Here is a 12,433-nt window from a genome sequence, read left to right as displayed (position 1 = left end):
GGACTAATCTATAGCACAGCACCTGAGGGCCAGAGGTTTTAGCTGACTGCTGATTACTGGTGGAGGATCAGGTTATTGAGTTTGTCTCTTTTCTCTGTCTCTCTCTTTGTCTGTGTAAATGTGCACTTAGAGGCTTTCATTAGGACACATCATAATGGCTGCAAGTTGAGCCATTTCAGAGAGATGTGATGTGTTTGCGTGACAGTGACCCTGTTAACATTAGGGGTTGAATGACTTCTTTAATGAAGTCGCTAATGACGTAATTCATGAACTCGAACACAGGTTTTCTTGCGCACATGGCGTATGACACAGCGCTGCACACAAGGCTATTCCTCCTACATAACAGTGTATATTTGATCAGTTATTTTGTGTTTGGGACGTTATATTTCTCACAGATTTCTGCTCGTTCTAAATCAGATACAGATAAAGTACTCCAGTGAACATTACATGTATATGAAAATGTTTATTTCAATCATCTTTGTTCAATTGTATTTATTTGTGCAATTGCTTATTTGTGTTTACTTGTCTTTAATAATGCTTGAAATTTATATTATATATATTTATATTATTATATATTTTTTTTTAAACAATAGGCAAATGTTGCTAGCCTGTTGATTTTTGTTCATGGTATTCAGCTACAATGAAATGTTTTGCAATAATAGCCTAATAATAAATAAATGTGTTTTTACACTATTGGAATCGAAATTAGGAATCGATAAGAATCGGAATCGATAAGCAGAATCGGAATCGTTAAAATTCAAACGAAACCCAACCCTAGTTGTAACAACAGAAGAGTCGAGTTTTGAATAGAATAAATATCGAAACTCTTTGGTCATTTTTTGAGCCAGATGCTAACGGTCTAATCAGATTCAATGATCTATGCTAAGCTATGCTAAAAGTGCTACCGCCAGACCCGGAGATCGGCTGAATGGATTCAAAAATGGTAAAACTTGACTGTTTAACTCTAGGGGAGGTGGGAAATGAGCCTATTTTCAAAAAAGTGGGTGTTCTTTAAAAATGGCAGGCAACATAACTGCAGCGCGCACTTTAAAAATAGCAGGACGTTGTTGTCTGTTTGTGTGGATGACAATATAGTTCTACCAGAAAGACTCTGGAGAATTAATGCTGTAACAATAAACATTTATTTAGGAGCTCAGCAAGCAATCAATTTCTTTGGCTAGGCCCCGTTCGTAATTCGCATTCAGAGGGTACGGAATCGGCGTATCCTGCCTGAAGACAAGGCTGGGGCTCAGCCCACCACCGCGAAGTAAGGAAGGGGTCCATCTGGAGGTGGTGGGGTAGATGGAGGAAAAGAACATCCTGAAGTCTTCGGGGTAGAGGGGAGAGCCCATCTGGTGGTGTTGAGGATGATAGGAGGGCCCGACTGGTGGTGTAGGAAAGGTCCCATCTTGGTGGTGGAGGGGAGGATGGTGGTGCTGAAGCGACAGTACCTGCAAACTCAGACATGAGTAATTACTACCTTTTTATGCTACAGAAAAGGATATGATTGGATAGATGAGAAGTTATTAGTGACGTAACGATTGAGTCTTCCTGGCAGAACTTGCTTTCCATAGTACACACCATGTTATTTCATGCTATTGTTGAGGACAATGATTGATTGAAATGATTCAATTATTGTGCAAAGTTGCTAAAATGCAGGGCAATAGTTTGCAAGAGCATTAGCTTAGCAAAATGCTAAAGTCAAAGTCTGTTGAAAACAATTGCCAGTCTGCCTTGTAGTTGCTGCGTATGTTGAGCATTCCAAATGGTCACTTCCGAGGTTCCTTAAAGGGATAGTACAGACTTCGGAACAGAAATGAAGATATTTTAGTTGAAATCTGCTCTGAAAGGCCTCCATTGGCACAATGGCACTTTACACTCTCAAGACCCTTAAAAGGTACTAAAGACGTCGTTACAAAGTCCATCTCACTACAGTTGTTCTAAAATAACTTTTGAATCGGCGACAATAGTTTTTGTGTGCAAAAAAACCCCTAAATAACAACTTACATAGTGATGACGATTTCAAAACAAGGCATCATGAAGCTTCGAAGCGTTATGAATCAGTGAGCCGAATCAGCGGTTTGAATCGCCAAATTTCAGCAGTTTGGCGGTTTGACACGCGATCCGAATCATGATTCGGCTCACTGATTCATAACGCTTCGAAGCTTCATGATGCCTTGTTTTGAAATCGTCATCACTATTTAAGTCGTTATTTAGGGTTTTTTTGCGCACAAAAACTATTCTCGCCGATTCATAAAGTTATTTTAGAACCACTGTAGTGAGATGGACTTTGTAACGACGTCTTTAGTACCTTTTAAGGGTCTTGAGAGTGTAAAGTGCCATTGTGCCAATGGAGGCCTTTCAGAGCCATCAGATTTCAACTAAAATATCTTCATTTCTGTTCCGAAGATGAACGGAGGTCTTACGGGTGTCGAACGACTTGAGAGTAAGTAATTAATGACAGAATTTTCAGTTTTGGGTGAACTAACCCTTTAACAGTTAATAGGTTAACTGCTACCCAGGTAGGTAGTTTTAGAACAGGTTATTTTCCCTCATTACTAATGAGTGTGCTTGAATATGTGTGTGCAGTGAGGAGGAGCGTGCATCTCGACACAGGGATCACAGTCATCACGGGAGCGAGAGGTACAGGGAAAGCTCGGGAAGAGAAGGATCGAGGGACAGACATCGAGAAAGAAGACACAGAGACAGGAATGAACAACACAGATCCTCACACAGGTAACCCACAAATTTAACATGGTGCAGGACAGTAAAAGACAAAATCTATGCCAAAGGTGACATGTTTCCCCCGGATGCGAGGGCAGAAAACTCCCTGTAGTGAACTCCTCTGTTTTGTATCTGTTATCTAACATTTGATATATTTCATAACATTCTATTCTAATCATATCTAGTTGTGTTTAATTCCCCTATAGTGACCTGTGGCGGTCATCTGTATTGACTGTCTCAGAGTCAAAGATTTCCGAATCTCATGTGTAGATAACATGGTGCTTTTCATGGAAAAACAAACTAAATCAGCTCTGAAAACATTGATTGTTAAGAAATCATTCCCAACAACATGAATCAGTGGTTAGATCAAAATTTGCTGTGACAGAAGACAGTAAAGAGCTGTAAAATGTGATTTATAAATTGGAAAATTATTCAAAATGTTTTCTAACCAATCATTTCTGTATAATGACATATTGTGCATTATTTAGAGCTATTTCTATACATGCTTTTGATCTTACAGCCGTAATTTCTTTGAATTATTTTTAAAGAAATGCTAGGATAAGCTTCAGTATCCCCGCCTACCCTATATGATACAAGCAGTTTTACATGTAATTTTTTTATTTTATTTTATCATGCTCTCATAACGTTAAAAATTTCTCTGAAAAAGTATTTTAGGGTGCAAATATTGTCCCTTAATTTAAAAAAAGGTTAATTTCTCACACTGGCAACACATATATACTATCCCTAAGGTGTATACGAAGCCTGGGAGGGCCAAACAATTACCCTTATGTAAAAATGTACACACAAAACAACACAACAAATGCATGTATAAGATGTCCACATGACATTACAGCCCTGCGTCGGACACATCATGCAGAATAACATACAAACACACACACACACACACACTGGCCTACAAAGGTGATATTCATTAGAGGGGGCAAACCATCTTATATAACCATTATATATATAGATCATGTGACCTTCTTCTACTCGCTCTCTCTCATTAGTGGCAACAGTAGGAGGCGTCATGATAGTGATGACGCAGATAGCCACAGGAGACACAGGCACAAACGCTCCAGACACAACCGAGGAAGCCTTGAGCCCAGCGAGGAGTGCGGTGCGGACCAGGAGAACCAGTCGGAGGCCACAGAATAACTGCCTAGCCAGCTGGTGAGCCCGTTTGTTGACCAATAGGAGGTCTTTAGTGAAAGATCATTAGTTTCGTCACCAGTCAAAGCCTGATTGACCAACTGTGAAATAGATTTTGATTAATCATATGCCCAACGCTTGATAAGCCCATTTATGTTACAGTTTTAGCAATTTAACATTTAATTTCTTGAAAATGTCATTTATAAAAAATGTAAAAGTGGTCCAAAGGGTACACAATTTTTTTTTTCATTTAAATGTATTTATTCATTATTTAAAATGACTTCTTATTGTTTTCATAATACAAAATGGTATTTTTGTTGTGCCAAATGTTAATTTTGTTGAATCAAAATCATAAACATGATCCAGAAATGTAAATGTGTGTGAACCGTGATTTTAGCATGGAGAAATCCAGCAGATGTACTGACCTTCAGTCAAGGTCAGTCAGCACATTCACATTTTCACTACCGTTCAAAAGTTTAGGGTCAGTAAGATTACATTTTTTATGAGGGCCAGTAAGATGTTCATGCTTAATAATAATATTTTTTATGCTTAATAATACTATTAAGCAAGAATGCATTTAATTGATAATAAGTGACAATAAAGACATTTATAATACAACAAAATATTTATTTTTTCAAATAAATGCTGTTCTTTTGAACTTTCTGTTCATCAAAAATATTAGGCAGCACAACTGACACATTTATAATAGGAAGAAATGTGTCTTGAGCAGCAAATCGGCATATTAAAATGATTTCTGAAGGATCATGTGACACTGAAGACTGCTCAAATCAATGCATCCTTGGTGAACATGAGACTGTTCTTTCAAGAACGTTTCAAAATCTTACCTACACTGTAAAAAATAAAAACGGAAAATGTGCTGGGCATTTTCTGCCAGTACATTATCCAGTAATGTTACGGAAATTTTCCGTTAACCCTTAAAACACAAACTAATGCATTGTGTAATTCAAAATACAGGTAAAACATCTGTTAAAAAAAAAAACAATACGGAAAATTCCTTCATATTTATACAGTACATTGTGCCCTATTTTTAACGGACTTTTTTTTACAGTGTACCCCAAACTTTTGAACGGTGGTGTTTGTATACACACATACACACACATTGGGTTTCCATAGATATAATGATATATATTCTATCCCCTATCTTTTTTACATTTTCAAAAAACATAATTTAGTATGATTTATAAGCCGTTTTCCTCATGGGGAGCATAACATGAATAACATGAAACCCCCGCAACGTAGGGTTTACCAGGACCACACACACACACACAGGTTTGTTTTGCTATCTAAGTGAGGACATTCCATAGGCGTAATGTTTTTTTATACTGTACAAACTGTACATTCTATCCCCCTACACTACCCGTACTCTTAAACCCCATCACAGAAAACATTCTGCATTTTTATATTTTTAATAAAACATTGTTTAGTATGTTTTTAAAGCTATTTTAAATATGAGGACATATGAAATGTAACATACACACACACACACACACACACAGTAAGAACTCTCAGAGTAACACAAGTCTCCTTGTAGAATTACTTTATTGATCATTGAACCAAAGGTACCAACAGATACAATATACTGCACAAGCCAAAGCACGAGATGCCAGAGCACACACACCTTACCCCACAATGACACCTACACACACACACACACACACACTCATACACACACTCACACAGTGAGCCTTTCACACACCACTCTCTCCTGACCTTTCTCCTCCAAAGTAAACAAAAAAAGTCAGCAAGGCCGCCAAAATCTCACATTATCATTATAAGCATTATAAGTTATCATCCATTTTTAAAATAGACTATTAACATTGCTTTTCTTTTTTCAGTTGCTATTCTTTTTTTATTACTCACTATAGTTTATTTTCATATGCGACAGCATCTGAAATGTACCAACATAGAAAGAACTACTTGGCAAATGTGTCTCCATGCCGGCGGATGGAGAGAACGAACCACTGTCAGAACGAACGAACGAAATGAAGCCGATATCTGAAAGCCGTAGAAACAGAGAGAGAAATAAACCAAAAGTAATATTAGTCAAAGTACAAGTGCTTGAATCTGTTTCGTTATCATCTTTTCAGACATCGACGTTTATAGTAAAGAATGTGCGTCCACTTCGATGCATTTTCTAACATGTAAAACTAATGGAATTGGCAACGTGTGTGTCGCCCGCCCAAACCCTACCTATCCCAGTATCCCTTTCACCTCTCGTCCGAAGGAAACCCCTCTCATGTGCAGCATCTTAAACGTCCTCTACGAACAACATTAGAGTCACACAATCTGACTACATAGAGCACAGTGCCCGTAATGTTTATACAACTATTTCCGACTCGTTTATTGACAGACGTGCTCCTCGCTGCATCCTGAATTAGTTTTTAGACCCTCCCAAGTCCTTTAGTACGGATTAGGAGCTCCGCCTTCTATCTGTAACCAACATGATGCTCCTCTCATGCACAAATGTCATGTTTATGCCTTGTCGGTCGACAAAAGGGCAATTGTGAAAGCGCCTCCTGGTTTTGGAGTCTGACAAACGTGCTTCTTGGTGGGCGGAGTTATGCCGTTGGCTCCGCCTTCATGTTTAGAGTCTTAGTTCCTAATACTCGGATGAGGTCCATTTCCTGCTCCGGGAGGGGCAGTCCGTGTCATAAGCCCCGCCTTTCAAGGAAGTCTCGGATTTTAAAATCCACCATTTTGGTTGTCGTTATAAGGTCTTTAGTGTAAGCTCCACCCACTAGTGCAGGGTCAGTGTGATAAGCCCCTCCCCCGTGCAGAGTAGTCCTATAGCAGGCTGCCAGGCCAAGAAACGATGGTGAGAGTGATCCGACCCCTCAGCTCCTTGAGTAGGCGGACTAGAGCCGTGTGTGTCATTCCCCAGGTGGTCTTGCCGTTCACCTCCAGCAGGATGTCCCCACAGCTGAGGAGAAAAAAGGAAAGGGGGATGAAGTTTCAGAATGTTGAAGAATGAGGGTAAAGGGAAAAAATGGCATTTAATAAATTGTACTTGGCATTTATTTATAGGTGCTCTACATAAAGCATGGTTTCCGTCAAAAGTAGACGCTACACGTTCCAGGTGTCCGTACCGTATCCTGCCGTCGTTGTAGGCCGGTGTGCCCTCTACGATAGAGCGAATGAAGAAGGACTGGTTACAGTTGAGTTCTTCTTGTCCACCCACAATACTAAAACCCAGACTGCCAGACGTGCTCCTGCGGAGGACAATGTCTTTACAGCAGTAGAGATGCCTGGAAAGGACAGAAATGTCAAGGTTAATTTTGTTGTCATTCAGCTGTTATACAGGTAGACAAAGGGCAAAGCATATAATGCAAGGACACTTAAAGGGGTAGTTCACCCAGACAGGAAATCATTCACTTTAATTGCATCATCATCTTCTGCTTTTTATTTTATTTTATGGTAACTGTCTCATGTTATTTCAATAGAACATGACACTGTGTAAAATTTGATAGAATGTTTCGGTAACGCTTTACTATAAGGTTTCATTTGTTAACATTAGCTAAAGCAATAGGTATTATGAACAATACTTTTACAGCATTTAATAATCTTATTAATCTGTTTAATGTTCATTTCTGCATGCATATACAGTATTCATGAATTTGAAACATTTTAAGTTGTATGAACTAAAATAATAATTATTGCGTTATTATAAACTATAAAAAGAAAAAGGAACAGAAACGTTAATTTCTGCATATATACAACTGGAAATGTAAACAAATCTATTGATACAATATATATGCATAAATTAACGTTTTTGTTCCTTTTTCTTTTTATAGTAATAATAATTATTATTATTATTATCATATTTTAATTTAATTTATACAACTGGAAATGTTAAAAATGTATTCACACTATACATGCAGAAATGAACATTAATCAATAATCTGTAAAAATATAACTGTTATTGTTGTTGTTCGCTTTTCCTTTTATAATTATAATAATAATAATTATTATTATTATTATTATAAAATGAAAAGAGAACAACAACAATAACATTTGATCAATAACTGATTGATTAATGTAAATTTCTGTATTTATAGTATGAATACATTTTTAACATTTCGTTGTGTAAATTAAACTAAAATATGATGTCAATAATAATAATAATTATTATTATTATAAAAAGAAAAAGGAACAATAACAATGTTATATTTTATTGATTAATGATTGTTAATACACTCTAAAAATGCTGGGTCAAAAACAACCCACGTTGGTTTGAAAATGGACTAACCCAGCAATTGGGTTGTTTTAACCCAGTGAATGGGTCGTTTTAACCCACAATTGGGTTGTTTTTACCCAGCGAATGTGCTGTTTTAACCCAGTGAATGGGTCGTTTTAACCCAGCGGTTGGGTTAAATGTTTGCTTAAAACAACCCAATCGCTGGATTAATCCATTTTCAACCCAACTTGGGTTGTTTTTAACCCAGCATTTTTTAGATTGAAATATATATATGGATATATATAGTATATAGTATGAATACATTTCAAATTTCCAGTTGTATACATGAAACTAAAATGTTATGATATTATTATTAATAATAATTATTATATAAAGAAAAAGGAACAACAGCAAGAACATAGTTATATTTTGGGGCTTTTAGGCTTTATTAGTGAAGGAGACATTGGAAGCAATGGGAGAAGAGAGGGGAAAACAGGATCAGGAAAGGACCTCAGGTTACCCAGAATGCTACATGTAAATTATCATTTGCCTAGATTAATAAATTGTTGTTCATTATTACTTGATACCTATTTTTCTTATTTTACAGAATTATAATTTTGGGGTGAACTGTCCATTTAAGGGAGATGCATAGAGGTATTTCAGGAGCCACTACACTGGAGTGAAAAGATACAGTTACAATAAATATGGAGCTTATGGATGTCTCTGGGAAATAAGCGAGTTTCAAATGAGCAACACTGAAAGACTAAGACTGATGGTCCCTGGAAAAAGGGATGTTTACCATGATATCGAACAGCTAACTAACAGCATGAACGTTCAAAGCTCAGATTTAGTGTGGACTTCTGTGAAATAAGATGATGTAGAAATGGAGAGAGCAGGCAAGAGCTAAAGAAACGTGTGAAGGAAAGAAAGACGCATAACTAGAAGGACATTTTCAAGGGATGGGAGAGAAAGCTCTATTTAAAGCCGTCACACTTTCAAGCATCTAAACCTGTTACAGCAGAGAGAGGGTGAGAAGGGCTTTCCTCAACCCTGCTCGGTTCTCCTCTCGCTCTCGCTTTCTGTCCTACACGCAACTTTCTGATTTATTATGCAAATCAAATCATTTGGGAAGTTGTTAAGAACTTTCACACTCTACCACAGCAAACGTTCTCAAATGTATTAAATATGGGCAAAATAAAACGCTCAGTGGGGGAAAGACTAGGGGGACAAAGACAGCAGTAAAAGTAACGTATATATTGCATTTTGATGTGAATAAAGCAAGCCGAAAATACTTCAAAATAATGTACGTCTGTTTCTCTGTGTGTATTCTGTTGATTGTACCTGGGCAGCTGGAGCCAGGACACCCAGAGGGGGGCGTAGTCATCATTAGGCGGGGGTAGTTTGATGTCTCCGGGTGAAGAGGGCAAAAGAGTGCAGGGGGAATGCAGGGGCGGCATGCAGTCCAGGGAGGTCTCATTAGGGGGTCTCATTTCTAGTACCCGCAGGACCACCGGGGACGAGGTGTTCTTCAGGTTAGCCACAGCCTCGCTCCGAGTCACGCCAGTCAGGTCAACCCCATTCACGTTTAAAAGAATGTCACCTAGGAGACGGGATAGACGTTACTATAGAGATATCCAGACTCCAACAGCTTGGATTTTTGGTTGCTGGGAGGTACTTTTGTTGAGTAGATCTGATTTATAGCCATTTTCCTCGCATTTTTAATAGAATAATGTGCATACAAGAAGCACGCGCATGGAAGATTACTAAGAATTGAAATATTAATATCATATTTAAATAATTAATGTAAAATGTATAAAGGCAATATGACAACGAGACTGCAGAAATTAAAGACGGAAAAGGAGAAAGTAGGACAGGATCAGACATTCACCTCTGAGGGCACGTTTGAGAAATGATCGGAAGATCAAATGTAGGACGGTTTCTACGCAACATTTTATAAATGAGGCCCCTGTGGAGTCTCACATCTAGACATTTCATATTTTATTATTCTGATTGTGTGTGTGTAAATACAGTACATCACATGATTCTTCATACTTTTTTTTTTAACGCTTTCCCCGCCAGTGTAAAAAAAAAAAAAAAGCTGACAGCCACCGCCAGCATTTTTGATCATTTTACAAAAATGTCATGGCCCCCAGAATATTTTGTTGTATGAATATCTGAACATGGATTTTATTTTATCAACACTTGAATGCGAGTACGTTTCAGAAAAAAACTACATTGTGAGAAATGTTTTTTTCACGTTTTGGTCAAATACTAGCCTGACATCGTCTGATACTGCTCCTGTGTTTCAACCGAACCAGGAAAGAAAGTGCCTCTGCACTCAATTGGATAGACCTAAAAACCAATCAGAGCAACGGAGTGACGTCTGTTGAGTGACGCATAGTTTTCAACAGAACTCAACTGCAAACACGCTGTTGATCATCTGTCCATCATCGTTTAAAGCCCGCCCTGACAATTTGATTGGTCCGAACAGCTCTGGTTCGAGTTGCTCCACAACAGATCAAGTCCTGACTGAACTTCCCAACCTCAAATGTTGTGGGCGGGGCTAAGTTCGGCTGGCATCCAGGCTAGTCAAATACTACATCCAGTTCGGATTCAGAACGATGATCAAAACATAGATGGAGAAGATCGAGTCCATCAACACCCCCAAAGCTTCACAGTCCTACAGCTCGACCTGGGCCGACATTTCATTCAGTAACATTAGGCAGTTTTGATTTATATGCTGTTTAATTTTACATATGATATTGCTTGTTTCTGCATCATCTTCGCATGTGTTTTAATCCGGCGATTCTGTACTCTTTCAGAAGATGTGTCATAGCGCCCCCTACCGGATAACAATGAAAACACAGAAAGCCGGGAAAAAACGTAAATTATTCTTATTATCAATGTTGAAAAAACAGTTGTGCTGCCTAATATTTTTGTGCACATAATTGTAAACATAATTGTTTTTCGGTATTCTTTGATGAACCAAAAATTCAAAAGAACAGAATTTCTTTGTAATAGAAATGTTTTGTAAAATGATAAATGTCTTGACTGTCACTTTCAATTAATTGAATGCATCCTTGCTGAATAAAACTATTGATTTTAATGTGTGTAAATTGAATTGATACGATTTTTCTATTAAAAATACATTTAGTTTTAAAATATATTTAAAATATTTATTTAAATATGTAATATTGGCAAAGCTTGAAAATGGCTGAAGTGCGATATCCGCTCGATAACACAACTGCTACTGTACACAGTTATGTACAGAATGAGAAGGATAACTAGTACCTTCTTAATAACTTATTCTAGCAATCTAGCAAAATTTTACTGCAAAACTCTAAAACCCATTTTCTTTCCCATTTTCCCTTAGGTATAGCTTAGGTATAATTAAAACACTGGCTTTACCACACCTTTATCCACGTTTATACAGCAAATAAAGTCTAAACGCTTTGATGATGTGTGTATGTGTCTGTATTTGATGCTCTGAACATACACACACACACAGCCTGTGCATGATCGCACCTTCACACGCCTACGTACATGTCACACGTGACAGAAATAAACCTTAAGAAACGTCCATAGGCTCAGCTGGCATCTGATAACTGCGAGTGTGTGTGATAGAGAGACAGTATGGCAGGTGTACGAGTGGGAGTGTGTCATTTTCTAGTGTTATATGCATATATTTACAGAGCTGATGACAGTCATGCATATGCAGTAGCAGGTGTGTCTTTGTTTGTGCGTGTGTTCGCATTCAAAAGGAGGAAAGATCAGAGGGGCACCTTGGAAACAGGTGTGTGTGGCTTTGTCAGATGTTTCTGAATAGGTTAAACACTTTGTGCGGGTGTACCTTTGCAGATCGAGCCCTCCTGTCCCACCACTCCATTGGGGTCGACGTTGGTGACGTAGACGGGCAGATCCCACCCCCTGCTGCTCATCCCACCGGCGACAGTCATACCGAGAGAATCATGCGGCTCCTTCAACAGAGTCACAGTCTTCTCGTAACACGCAGGCTTTTGGCACGAATCCTGGAATGGAGAGATGTGAAATGAGAGATTAATTTGCAAAATATTTCAGTGCAAAATGTTCGGTTTATGACATGTTGCTATCTATGACCTGTTGTTGGGCTCTGGATTGATGCATTCCTGACGCCACGCATAATAATATCTCAACACATGACTGCCCGAAGCGTGTGTTTATGTGCGTGTGTTTGTAATAAATGTTGAGCTTGCAGGACGCTGTGATATTGCTGACCGCGGCCAAATTGTGCCTTGGATCCCCTCCAAAAACAACAAACACAGTCGCTAAGTTCTAACTTAATAAAAAGCGTTATTAAAGTTCAATAAAAGGGCTGTTTATATT

The 12,433-nt window shown here is 38.2% G+C and overlaps 2 protein-coding genes across 5 annotated transcripts in view; one reads left to right on the top strand and one right to left on the bottom strand.

The window, feature by feature from the left end:
- The window catches only part of fip1l1a (FIP1 like 1a), a 50,793-nt gene extending 46,545 nt beyond the window's left edge, over positions 1-4,248 (top strand). Inside the window, exons 14-15 of the mRNA XM_079830566.1 lie at positions 2,590-2,736; positions 3,735-4,248. Coding sequence (XP_079686692.1) covers positions 2,590-2,736; positions 3,735-3,882 — 295 coding nt within the window. The 3' untranslated portion in view covers positions 3,883-4,248. The remainder of the gene's footprint in view (positions 1-2,589; positions 2,737-3,734) is intronic.
- A 1,170-nt stretch (positions 4,249-5,418) lies between these two features.
- The window catches only part of lnx1 (ligand of numb-protein X 1), a 57,769-nt gene continuing 50,754 nt past the window's right edge, over positions 5,419-12,433 (bottom strand). For all 4 annotated transcript variants that reach the window (XM_079830563.1, XM_079830562.1, XM_079830564.1 and 1 more), the window contains 4 exons: positions 11,922-12,099; positions 9,413-9,671; positions 6,984-7,142; positions 5,419-6,817 (listed from right to left, as the gene is read on the bottom strand). In XM_079830563.1, the coding sequence (XP_079686689.1) occupies positions 6,682-6,817; positions 6,984-7,142; positions 9,413-9,671; positions 11,922-12,099 (732 nt within the window). In that variant the 3' untranslated portion in view covers positions 5,419-6,681. The remainder of the gene's footprint in view (positions 6,818-6,983; positions 7,143-9,412; positions 9,672-11,921; positions 12,100-12,433) is intronic.

Source organism: Gobio gobio (genome assembly GCF_949357685.1).
Source record: "Gobio gobio genome assembly, chromosome: 12".
NCBI classification, from domain to species: Eukaryota; Metazoa; Chordata; class Actinopteri; order Cypriniformes; family Gobionidae; genus Gobio; species Gobio gobio.
The sequence above is the reverse complement of the archived record's forward strand: the minus strand, read 5'-3'. Positions and strand labels throughout refer to the sequence as shown.